Source organism: Megalops cyprinoides, chromosome 5 (assembly GCF_013368585.1).
Source record: "Megalops cyprinoides isolate fMegCyp1 chromosome 5, fMegCyp1.pri, whole genome shotgun sequence".
In the NCBI taxonomy this organism is placed as follows: Eukaryota; Metazoa; Chordata; class Actinopteri; order Elopiformes; family Megalopidae; genus Megalops; species Megalops cyprinoides.
This window is the reverse complement of record NC_050587.1, coordinates 9,645,313-9,657,358: the sequence shown is the minus strand read 5'-3', so window position 1 is coordinate 9,657,358 and position 12,046 is coordinate 9,645,313. Positions and strand designations below refer to the sequence as shown.

General features: G+C 40.3%; 1 protein-coding gene across 1 annotated transcript in view; it reads left to right on the top strand.

Annotated features, from left to right (window-relative positions):
• trabd2a (TraB domain containing 2A) overlaps positions 1–12,046 on the top strand; it is a 54,649-nt gene that overhangs the window by 41,113 nt on the left and 1,490 nt on the right. The window contains exons 5-6 of the mRNA XM_036529437.1: positions 6,504–6,594; positions 9,056–9,322. Coding sequence (XP_036385330.1) covers positions 6,504–6,594; positions 9,056–9,322 — 358 coding nt within the window. The remainder of the gene's footprint in view (positions 1–6,503; positions 6,595–9,055; positions 9,323–12,046) is intronic.

The window sequence follows — 12,046 nt, the reverse complement described above, 5'->3', positions numbered from 1 at the left end:
GTTCTTTTTGTTTGTGCTTTGAAAGGTGTTTCAGGCAGCATACCATACTGCCGTATCAGGTGCTCAAAGTTATTAACAACAATAATAAGAATATAGAAAATGAAGTACAATATGATGAATGTGATTGTTTTACAGGTTTACTGTTTTTGCTTTTGTTTATGAGCAGAATTTTTGCTCTGGATTTTTCAGATTATGTTAGCTGTTGGACGCATAAGTAAAATGCATAAGATGTTTAACCAGTGTTACACAGGGAAACACAAAAGACCATTTTGATGAGCACTAGCTCCACACTTAATCCTCTCATAAAGAAAGCTGAAGAAAATGTCTATATCCACTTAAGTGGTTTGTTTGTTAACATTGCATTACTACTTAAGTAGGTGTGATTTTTCATCTCATGTACAAGCTTTTTAATGATGCCAGAGACCACTGACTTCACAAAAGTAGTACTGCCTAAATGTGTTTTTCAAGGTTTCTAAATTATTTTTTAATGTTTTTTCCTGTCTAAAGTGAAAATCACTTTGCAGTTAAATCTAATGCAGTCCTCATTCTCTTTCACTGTTCGACAGAGGAGGTGAGGAAGTATACCTTAATGGTTAAGGAATGGAGAGAATGTAATTTGGGCCTCAGGGATCATTTAATCACTTAGTCATTTTTCAGTGTACCCTATGAAAAATGAATAGATCAATCATATCTGAGGTGGCCTCAGGCGATGCAGACGAAGCGCACCCTAGCATATACGTCAGGATATGTCAGTACACGGATTTGCGCGCCCGGGTGCGAAGCGTACATCTGGGGAGGTCTCGTTCCACTACAAAATCCCGCACCAGCTTCACACCTCATTAGGGCTGTGACTGTTACAGCGTCGCTTAAGCACTACCCAAGCCCTCGCCAGAATAGCGGGGACCTCCTCCTCTGGGTTCCTGTTTCAGCGTTAATTAGGGAACACGTCACCCCGCCTCGGGGTAGACCGGCTCCTTTGAGGGGAGCACAGAGCGCCAGGCGGTTTCACCGGGGTCCGGGCCTTCTCCACAGGTTAGTGCAGCAGATGAGTTAAACAGGGCTACTGTTTCAGCCAGAGCTGTCAGGAGCAATGCGATGATTCCGGAACTGTCTGGAACGAGGACTGCCAAGGGCTACAGCGCACGTCTACTCCCCTGTCAAACGTAATTTAACTGTTACACTATTTACCTTTTTTTCTTCTCTTTCACTAAAACTATTCATTACATTAATCAGCGCTGCCTACTTATGTTTGCACTTTTTTTTTTTTTGTTGGAATCCTGTTTATGATGGAGAATCGGTGCCCCAGCAAGCCGGTTATTCAGTCTGATTTTACTTCCTCCCAGTGAGGTTTCAGTTTTGTTTGTGTGTGCTTGACCATTCATCAAGTAGTAAGACTGATGTGCTAAAATATGTCTGTGATGTGTCAATTTTTCTTTTATTTTATTCCAATTATCTGGCAGGTGAGAATTTTTTATTTCCTCTTATTTCTCAAAATTGGATTCGTTTTAAGTGGTCTACATGCTTCTAGCCAGTTTCCCACTGAGCTAACTTAAATACATTCCATGTGGGTCTCAAAATAGCTCATGCATAAGCGTACTTCTTTAATGCTGTGTACTGTTTAGCTTCACATCTGAATTACCTTGGACTTTATTGCCATTTGGGTACATTGGCATAAGCCCACTAAATACAGTAAGAGAACCTTTATATTCACAAACATGTATGATATCTGTCAAAATGAAAGTTAATTACAGGTAAAGACAGCTAAGCAACCAAATGTCAGCTTTTCATTATAGTGTCATATAAGGGCAGTATCTACCTATACTTCCTTTTGGAAATCACAAGTTTGGGCAAGACCTCGTCCATGCTTCACGCTTAGCAAATAGCTGATGTAATGGTGATAGTAGGGAAGGCAAGGGTTACGCAAATGTCTCTTGGGATATAGCCCAAGCAGGGGTTTAAGCGCAATACTTACCGTGTGCTTGTGTTTGAGAATAGTCTTTGCCTTCATTTTTGAATATTCCATATTGAAAGCATTACCTCTAGTGCTGAGTGTTTTCCTCATAAAGTAGGTGAATTGTTTCACCCCTCCAGCCCCTGCTCTCTGATTGGTTCAGTAGGTAAAGGGTCTTTTCTGACAGGCAACCCACTTTATATGTCAGAGGAGCTGGCTCAAGATGACTTCTGTTCATGACTTGCATTGCATGACTGTGTGGGCAGATTTTCTGTGTCAGCCATGTTACTAGCTATTTTTGGTCCTTCCCATAACATGAATCACCCTACTTGATTGATTCCTCGCTTTCATTAGATTTGCAGACATTGCTATGGTTAGCTCAGATCCTTTGATATCGGTATTGCCCTAATATTCCCAATACCTGTATATCAATATTACATTTTTTACCAATTATCATTGTTATGGTGAGATGACACCTTTTGCTGAATACTCATACAGAAATGAAATGTATTTTTATATACTGAGAAATATGTTGCACAGTCCAAGAATATATTGGAAATAAAATTTAAAAATATTATTACAGATCAGACATATGTTGAAATATACTAAAACAGCAATAATTTACCTATTTTAAATATATTGAAATATACTGAGCTAAAAATATATATTATCTACAATATATTCTCTCTATATTTTTTTTGTATTAGTAGCCATGACTGCATATTTACTAGACAGAGAAAGGATGGGTGAAACTAAATGAGTTCTTGCAATGGACTTTCTGGGCTTCCCATTTCTCAAATGTGTCTCCTGGCAGAATAGTTTGTTGCTATTATGAAACATCCCTGTGTATACTTTGTGATGGCTGATTTTGGTCATATGATTGAGGTATAGTCAGTCGGGGGGTAAGGTTCTGCGTATATACATAATTTCTTCAAGGAAAGCTAGCCATGTGTTTTCTGTTTCCTAATCCATATAGAGATGAACAAACACTGCCCCTTGCTTCCTTTAAATGACAGAGTGCTCCTGGCTGCCATTCTTGACTCTATATATACTTTCTTTCTCCTTCAAACCAGACAGGCAAATAAACACTTTAGGAATGGCTACATGCTGGGAGGCAGTATCTAATTTGCACTTTATCACTCAATGTGTTGAAGGCACTGTGTCTTATAATGGTCTGCATCCCTTTAAGCATGACAGTTGAACGGCTATAAACAGAATAGCGGAGAGGACAGTGCTGCCATGTGGAATGACTGTAATTTGGCTGTTGCTTATGTGGTCCCATGCGGTGGAAGAGTCAGCTACCGACTGCTAAAAGTGTCCTGCTAAAATTGTTTCTCAGATGCAGATGAAGGGTATTCTCGCTTCATTGTGCCCTCTCATCAGATCCCTTTGCTGGATCAAGGCCTGTCATTAAAAGAAGGCTTGTCCTTTGTCTCTGTCTTTCTTTCTATTGTTTTTATATTTATACAATCCTTAAGTACAGCTTAATATCAGTGCTTGTTGTAAGGTAGCATATAAGCTGCTCTCTGTGTTCGAAGATGGCAAGGAATTCTACTTTTTTAAACTTTTTTCGGTTTAAGCTCTTTCCAGAAAAGTAACATTCTGTGACATTGACAAAAAGTTTTTGTTTGATGTTGTCCCCTTATAAATATTAACTCATTAATTTTGCACTAAATTCTCCTTTCTCCACATGGCTCCATGCTTCTATTTTACTCATCTTTATTGTACTCACCTTTTTAAAAAGGAGAATCAGTGAACTCATGTTGTGAATTTTATGGTAGTGTTTTTTTCAGGTCTAGTTGAATCTTGTGCTCTTTTAGCTCTGTTGATTTCTACAATAACTTGAAGGAAGGGTAGATAGCTAACACAGCCCGCGTGTGTGCACATGTGTGCGTTTTCTTGAGTCCAGCAGATAGGCCTTACTCAGGGTGAGGCCTCCGCTGAGTATCCTTTTGAAGTTGCAATGTGGTGGGCTTTCCATTTGTCCTTCCTTAATCCTCTCATTAACTGCTCTCTCATAAATCACTATGAGAGCCCTTTCCAGGCTTGGGCCTTCACCATCTCCTCCTCCCAGGAACCCCCAAGGAAAATGGCCCTCTTTCCATCCAATAAGCTCAGCTTTTACGTGAATGACAAGAATAAGCAAAGGGGGAAATGGCTGGATTCCAGTAAGAGGCTGACATGTTATTTTAAGATAAAATTGTACATGTTGCAGTGTTCACTTGTAGACACTCCATAAGGTGGTGCTAATAGCCCATACAAACTATAGGAGATAAATCTCATTTTTTAACAAGGTATCTCAAACAAATGCTGAAAGAAGGAGCTTTATAAGATTGATAGCATAAACGAATAGGTCTATATCTGACAGACATGAGAGATGTAATAATAAAAGACAGCTGAATATGAAAGTATTTCTCAAATACAGAATCTTCCAGTCAGGTTTAAACATGCTTTTTGTAAGTAACCATTTGTGGCTACATTACACAAGAAGAAGGAATAACGCGTCAGTTAATAATAATGATACACTTACGCAGAAGGAAAATAGAAACATTTCAATGTAGATAGAACTAGTTTAATAGAGCTCTGTTTTGTGATACTAAATACATTATATGCACAGTGTGTAATAAGAGGTGATAGTGAACACCAGTGCTAATATGTAATTACAGGAAAAAAGATCCTTAAAAAAAATGTGTTACAAACTCAACTGGACAATCATTTAGTTGTTTATATAGATACGTAACAATTTGGTCAATGTAAAAAATCAGTCAACAATCCCCAAACAATCTACCTATTGTGAGTTGTATGGTTGTTTTTTTTATTTTTTTTTGCTTTGCTTCATTAACATTTGACTTAATTAACAGTTATCAAACTGTCTAATTGCAGCATAAGGGAGTTTACTTTTCAGTGGTGAAATCAACATGAATCTCCTTAATTTAAGTGATTATATGATATTTCTGTAGGCTGCAAAGTGTCAGTGAGAATTACTGGATAAAATCAGTGGACCAGATACCAGATATGTTGTGTGTGTGGCCTCAACGCTACATTGTTGTAACACTGTCTAACTAAAACATGAACGGGAGGAAGTTTGTTCAAAAGCCCTTGATTTCATTTAAAAAGTGAGAAGAGAGTAACTGTTGTGAGTAACTGTTGTGCTTGTAATGGCTGCATATGCATTGTTGATTGCATCACGCGTGCTCTGGCATCAGAAATCCCTGTTCATTTGAACCACAAGAAATGCAACCACTTAACCCACAGTGCTCATTTGCAGCTTTACCATTTAGATTTACACATTTTTACATGAAAACACTGTATGACCTAAATGTTGCTGTCTGATCTAGTGACAGAGGGCTTTTTCCCTTGTTAATGTCTCTATGGATATTTATGTGCAAACTCTGTAAGCTTTGCTTGTGGTGAACATGTTTGTACTACTACCACTAAAACATTTTAAAAAAAAGTTCCTGTAAATCTGTGATGCTTCAGTAAATGTTTTAATTCAAGCCATATACAATACACATATGCAATCGTGTTTTATACCTCTGCCAAGTTCTGCTAAAGTCAATTAAGTTTTCATTTTACGGTATAGTTATGCAACACTAGTGTAATTCAATGGAAAGTAATGCAGTTCCACTCCCACTCCTAGTGTGGTTACATTGAACATAACGTGACTCTCTACACAGGCCACACCTGACGCCCTCTGACTGGTTTTGACCATCTTTGGTGAGAAAGCCCCTCTATCAGTACATTATCTGGCATGAGCGATTCCGGGCCTCCATTAGGGCTAGATTAAAGGCCGGCCCTTTGTTTACACATCGTTACGGTACACGGCTGAGCTGGTGGACACAATGGGATCTGGTTTCCTTTGTGAGCCGAGGGGGAATGAGGACCACTGACATGGCAACCTGAACCCTCAATGCTTCGTTTCACCTAGCTGTGTGAGAGCTAGAACTGGGGGAGAGCCGGGAAAGGCAGACCTCAGAGAGAAGTGATTTTTCTCTCCAGGTCACACGGATGGGTCCCGCAGGTTTACTGCAAGAAGTCAGCACTTGAATGTGAAACCCCAGGAAACATTTTAGTTAGACATATCAAGTCAGCAGCCCCTAAATGGCCAATTTATGAGTGTATAAGTACATGCCCAAAAACCCAAAGTTTTCTCTGCTTTACTCCTGCACAGACATAGCCTTTAAACCATACGTGCCTTTAAAATCTCATGTTTAGTAATGTTTAGTAATCAGCTAAAGTGATGCTATCCAGTTATCCAGTTTGTGATGCCATTTGGATCACCATTGGAGTGGTAGGAGTGGTATAGCAATGCAGGGTTAGATGCTACAAATGAATTTTTTTTTTTATTAATGGCTCAAATACATGTGTTGGCTGCTTATTTGTGTTTAACCTGTTTAGCTCGCTGGCCATATTGTGAAGTGTCGCCTATTGTAAAATCTCCATCTTGCATAATATTCCACTCCCGCCCCCTGTCCGGCCCAGGGCATAGACTGACGCCCCGTGGCTCCACTGGTACTCAGGGAGACTGAAAGGAGAACTGTTTACATTGCAGGTCACTTCCTGGGCAACAACACGGTGATTGATGTGTTACGGAGTCAAGGATATGAAGTGGAGCACACTCCCGCGGGGCAGCCCATTAACAGGTAATAATAAACCCTGGTGTCCTCTTCACTCCGTCACCACCCGTAACCCCAGCGAGTCCCCCCGCGGAGGCTCTCAGCCCCCAGCCTGTCCTGGCGCAAACTGTCAGTCATTTCCTGCCCTTGGCTCTCGTAAACTGGAAGTGGCATGGTCGTCGAGTAGAACATCAGGAGAGCATAGCCAGGTCAAGCTCAAAGATAACCTGGGACCTCTAAACCTGTGGCGGGCCCAGAGAGCTTGTTAGATTCTTGGTGGCGAAATTATTCACAGAAATAAAAACAGAGTAGAACAAAAGACTGTTCTGAATGTCAGCAGAACCTCTGTGTAATGTTGCCTGTCACTTTGCGCACACCTCAATTTCTTCCCAATTCATTTGGCTTTGAAATGCTGTTGAATCTTGAAGCGATAAACACGTTCAGACCGCAAGGCCTGTAATGTTTACAGTACTTTTACTGTTTTGATTCGCGGCGATGCTGTGGTCTTGTGTGGTCCTGCACTCAGCACTTAAAGGTTACCAGAGCTTTGAAGGGAGTGGTTTTCCTTCACTGCGTGGAGAACAACAGGCTCTGAAAAACCAAAAAAAAATGACTGGCTTTTTGAAATGGTCGTTGGTATTTATTTTGAACTTCACCTTCAGTGGATTCCAGTAGTAACATACTACCTGAGGTGAAATAAAGGCAGAAAGTGAAAATATCTTACTTTACCACATATTTGTTACATATTACGGTTTGTTCTTAAAAGCTGGCCCTGTAAAATTGGTAGACCATATTTTATCACTTAAATTGGTGTAGGGTTACATGTGCCGCTACGTTTCTTGGTGAGCTCGCTGCCCGAGGGCTGAGCGGTATTTATTTATTTTTGTCTCTGTTTCACCGACTGGATTTCAAATGGAAATCATTTTCCAAGTAAGCGCACCCCTAGTTTGTGTAATTTTACCACAGACAGAAAACAGATGTTCAGTTCTGCTCAGATTGTTGTGAAAAATGTGTTGTCTGCAAATAATCGGAAAAAAAATCACTAATAATTTGCCTTTTATTTAGCTATATTGCAGCCTACATCAAAGATTAACATGCTTACAGATCTTTGTAAAAGTAAAATCTCAACTCATATTGGTATCTGCTGATATAAACTGGAGGGTGTGTGGCAGTAATGCAGTATTTATTGCCAGAAAAGGCTTGTAATTCACTAATCACGTAATGGGCCCATTTTGATGTGGATGTTGGAAATTTTAAAATAAAAATAAACTCATGACACACAAGACTGTGTCGGAGTTGTGTTTACACAATGAGGTCAGTGCTGTAGCCACAGGGCAAACCTCTATCACTCTTACTGTATTTTGTATGTGAGCACCATTGCACTTGTAGACAGATTCCATTGTGGGGAAAACTATGAATAAATTTATATGGCAGTATATGTTCTGCAATGTTATAGTTCAGATGTTATAATTCAGGTCCTCTTGTCTGTTTGAGAGGGTTCTCTGTTTGATCTTTTGGTTCACTGTATAAGAATGCCTCCTTGTGGGCAAAAGAACAAAAAACAAAAGGTCCATTCAGCTCAGATATTCCAACACACATCATCAGCTATAAAGTGCACCTACTAATAGAGCCAAAATGTACCTCCTGTATTCTGTCTGCCCAACTCCTGAGAGCTAAATATGAACTACTGACTTTGATTTGCACAGATCATTAACAGCTGGGTGTTCTGTCAAAATTAATAAAAAAAAAACTTGCCACAATATATTATGCAATGGCCAATGATATGCATGGAAGCACAAGAACTGAGTTATAGTGGTTGGGTCAGTTTTGTCCCGATTTTGTTGTAAGTGAGACCCCAGACTACGAGAGACCCTGCAAACATTCACCTTGTAAACATTCACTCAGAAAAACGTGTTTTGGTATTGTCTATGATGCAGCTGTAATTAAATTCATCTAATTCTGTAAACAGTATTTAAAGTGTTTTATGTACTCAAATTAATAAATGGTTCAGCAGCTGGTGCTCTCATTAGGAAAAGGCTTTTTAATTAACAAGAATCAAATACAATGGTAACGTAAGCACTCAAAAAGAGCATATCTCTACCACTAAAATCAGAGGACCGCAATGGAGGCTCTCTGTGCTTTTAACAGTATTTTCACTCCATCAGAGCATTACTGGAAAATAAACTGGCTTTGAGCTGAGTCTATAAAGCATTCAGCCTTTTCCGTGAAAAATCGCTTCAGTGACACTGTGTGTTGTCTTACAATGACTCCCAATCTTGTTTCAGTGTACTGCTGTTCTCTTATCAAATGTGGCTGATCTCTCTGATCACCAACGTGTCTCTTCTCAGTTTTACCCCACACTGCTTCTTTAAAAGTACTGTATGAACACTGCTCTGACAACTGTGTTGACTTCTGAGAAGGCTGTTGCCAGGCTGTTCACAAGGGGACCGCTGTCCATTAACGCGAAACCCTGTGTTGTGTTCTGTAGCGGCAGGCGCTCAAAATCTTCCTCTGTCCCTCTGCACACGGCGTACTCCGCGGGCCAGGAGTCAGACTCCCCCTCGCCCCTGGAGCCTTTCCTGCACGATCACCAGCAGCGCCCTCTGGAGGAGGAGCTGCTGCCCCACATGCTGCTGCCCGACAGCCTGGACCTGTTGGAAAAGGCGGACCGCAAGCTGAAGAAGAGGCGGCGCAACAAGCAGAGGAAACAGCGCATGAGGCAGTTCAGCGACCTGTGGGTCCGCATCGAGGAGAGGTGAGCGTGCGGCTCCGATTGGTCGATTGGTCCGGGCCTCTGTTACGCAAAAGCACATACATCTTAGTTGGGCTTTCATCCATTACATTACATTACATTACACTACATTATTGTCATTTAGCAGACACTCTTACAACAGAGTGACTTACACAGGTCACAGTTTATCCATTTATACAGCTGGATATTTATTGAGGCAATTGTGGGTTAAGTAACTCGCCCAAGGGCCCAGCAGCAGTGTACATCACTGACACTGGTTTTCAAATACAGAATGCTTGGGTATCTTGTAACTTAAGCCTGACTGGAAAGTTAATATCATTTATTTCTATGAGCATGGATTGGGTGAGTATGGCTTATCACAGGCATCCCAAGCTGGTTGGAATGTGGATCATCACAAATGCCTCTCCTTTCAGTGTAAAGGAGAGGCGTTTGTGTCTTCTGTGAGGTAGAGTTCCATAGGAGTGCCCCTTTGGGATGCCTCAAGATTGGACAGCGAGGGAAGGCATATTATGCGGGACCTAGCCCTCTTTTCATATTGTTCTGAAGGACTAATACTGCCTCTCCTATTATATCAGATACTCTGAATTACATGTATGTCCTCATCTAATCATTTCTTCATAGGAACTGTCCAGACAGCTTCCTTGTTTGTTTGCTGTCAGGAATCTGAGAGACACAAGGTTATGAAAAAGAAATGATCCCCATGACACATTGAATGGCTATATTCCCAGGACTTTTTCAGAATCAAATATCTTTTTTTAGAACATTCCATTTTCCCCGCTGAACCATTTGTTGTTGTTGGACCTTGTCTTTTTGAATGTGTTTCCTCCATTAAGAACATCAGCATGTTTGTGCTTGAATGACTCCATAGAAACTTGAAAGAAACGGAGAGGGTATCATGACTGGTTTTTGACGTGTCCAAAAAAGCTTATCTCTCTCTTGAAATACTCTTACCATGAAGGAATTCTTGGGAGATGTTTGTGGTCGTTCTGGTTGAATTTTCAGACATTTCTTTGCGACCATTAAGAATCTTTCATTTCATTCCAGAGAAAAGCGACCATCTATCTTCTCTCTAACCCTAAGAGTCAGAAAATGGGCCATAAAGAGTTTTTTCATCCCATTTTATCCACCATGTCAAAGATATGGACACAAAGAGTATATTAGCTCTCAGTCTGGACATGAATCATTTCCATTACATTATACACATTAAATACGTTTACCATATTCACTTGATTGCAAGTCCCCTCAGATTGTAGTTTCAGGCAAAAATCTGGGCACATTGTCTCTCTTACACACACACAGACACACACACACACACACACACAAAACAAAAGCCTTGAAACCAGCAGTAATGCCAAACAAATCTAATTGTGCATAACATTGCCTTTTAAACTCATTAAAACATAATTGAGCCTGAAAGCATTTCAATCATTTGCAATGTAAGAATCTGAACAATACACTTTAGCTCAAATTGTTCTCACTAGGTAAATTTGTATACTTAGATTGATTGTGGATATATTGTGCAACGCACAAACATACAATATATTTTTTGTTCTTATGGTTTTTGTGGAGTACCGCAGACAATCTACTCACTCACTCTACACAGGCACTCTGCATTAGGATCGCTCATCTGGAAAGGAACGAAATGGCTGGTAATATTTAGATCTACAGTCATTTTCATTTAATAAGTCCTCTCAGTTGTCTGTGTACACAGCCATAATAGCTCTATTGAGATGGTGGAAACAGGCAGGCGCTTTGAAAGCCATCTGTTTCAGAAACGCTGTTGACACAGATGTAGGAGGGGGAAACGGCATTTACAATTTGAAACATTGAAACAATTTCTTTCACTGCCATTCCTGTGCACTGAAGGTCCACGGTTTGTCCACTCATAAATCGTGCCAGAATCTGCCTTTTTATTTTTCCATTTTAATTTCTTCCATGCAAAACAAACCTGTTTACCAAAGACTCATAATATCATAAACATGAACCCTCAGACTCTGCACAAGCTAGATGACTACCAGGTAAACGCTGTCAAAGGGAAAAAACCATCACGTCTACGCTGAAGCTTTTAATTCGTTACGGTATATCATAAAAAACAAATAGTTGCATCATAATTTCGTCTCTTCTTGTTGTGACTGCTCAAACCAAGCGGCATCTCGAAATGTGGAGCACAATCCCTTCCAGTGTATGAGGGGATAAAGTCATTTTTTCCAGTTGCCCTGATGCGAAGCCACATGCAGACATGTCAGACCTGATTACACCTCACGCTCCTGATTTTACTGGCACAGCACTGTGATGCAGGTTGAACAAAAATAAACACGCATACAGCCCCAGAACACAAGAAAAAAAAAAAAAACAGCGGGAGAAAAATGAATAACCTCTGAATTTAACTTCTAAAATAAGCAGAACATCTAGGGGTATGTCCAAGCGCCGCAGCCAAGACCAATCAATGGAAAGTAAATATTATTAATGAAAGGCACATGCCGGTGATGAACACGAACGTTTGGATTTCATGCTGATTAAATACGCGGGCTGGTCGCAAGCTAAGGTCAGCCGTAGTGCTAGGCCCACCTCCCAGACGCTCTGTTTCACTCGCGCTTTCCTTTTAATGAACCCTGCATCCAGAATTCCCTTTAATTTTGTTCAAAGAACAAATTTAATCACATATTGCACATTAAATGGATGTAATTGGCTTTGGGTTTTTTTTTTTTTTTTTTTGAGCGGAGGAGG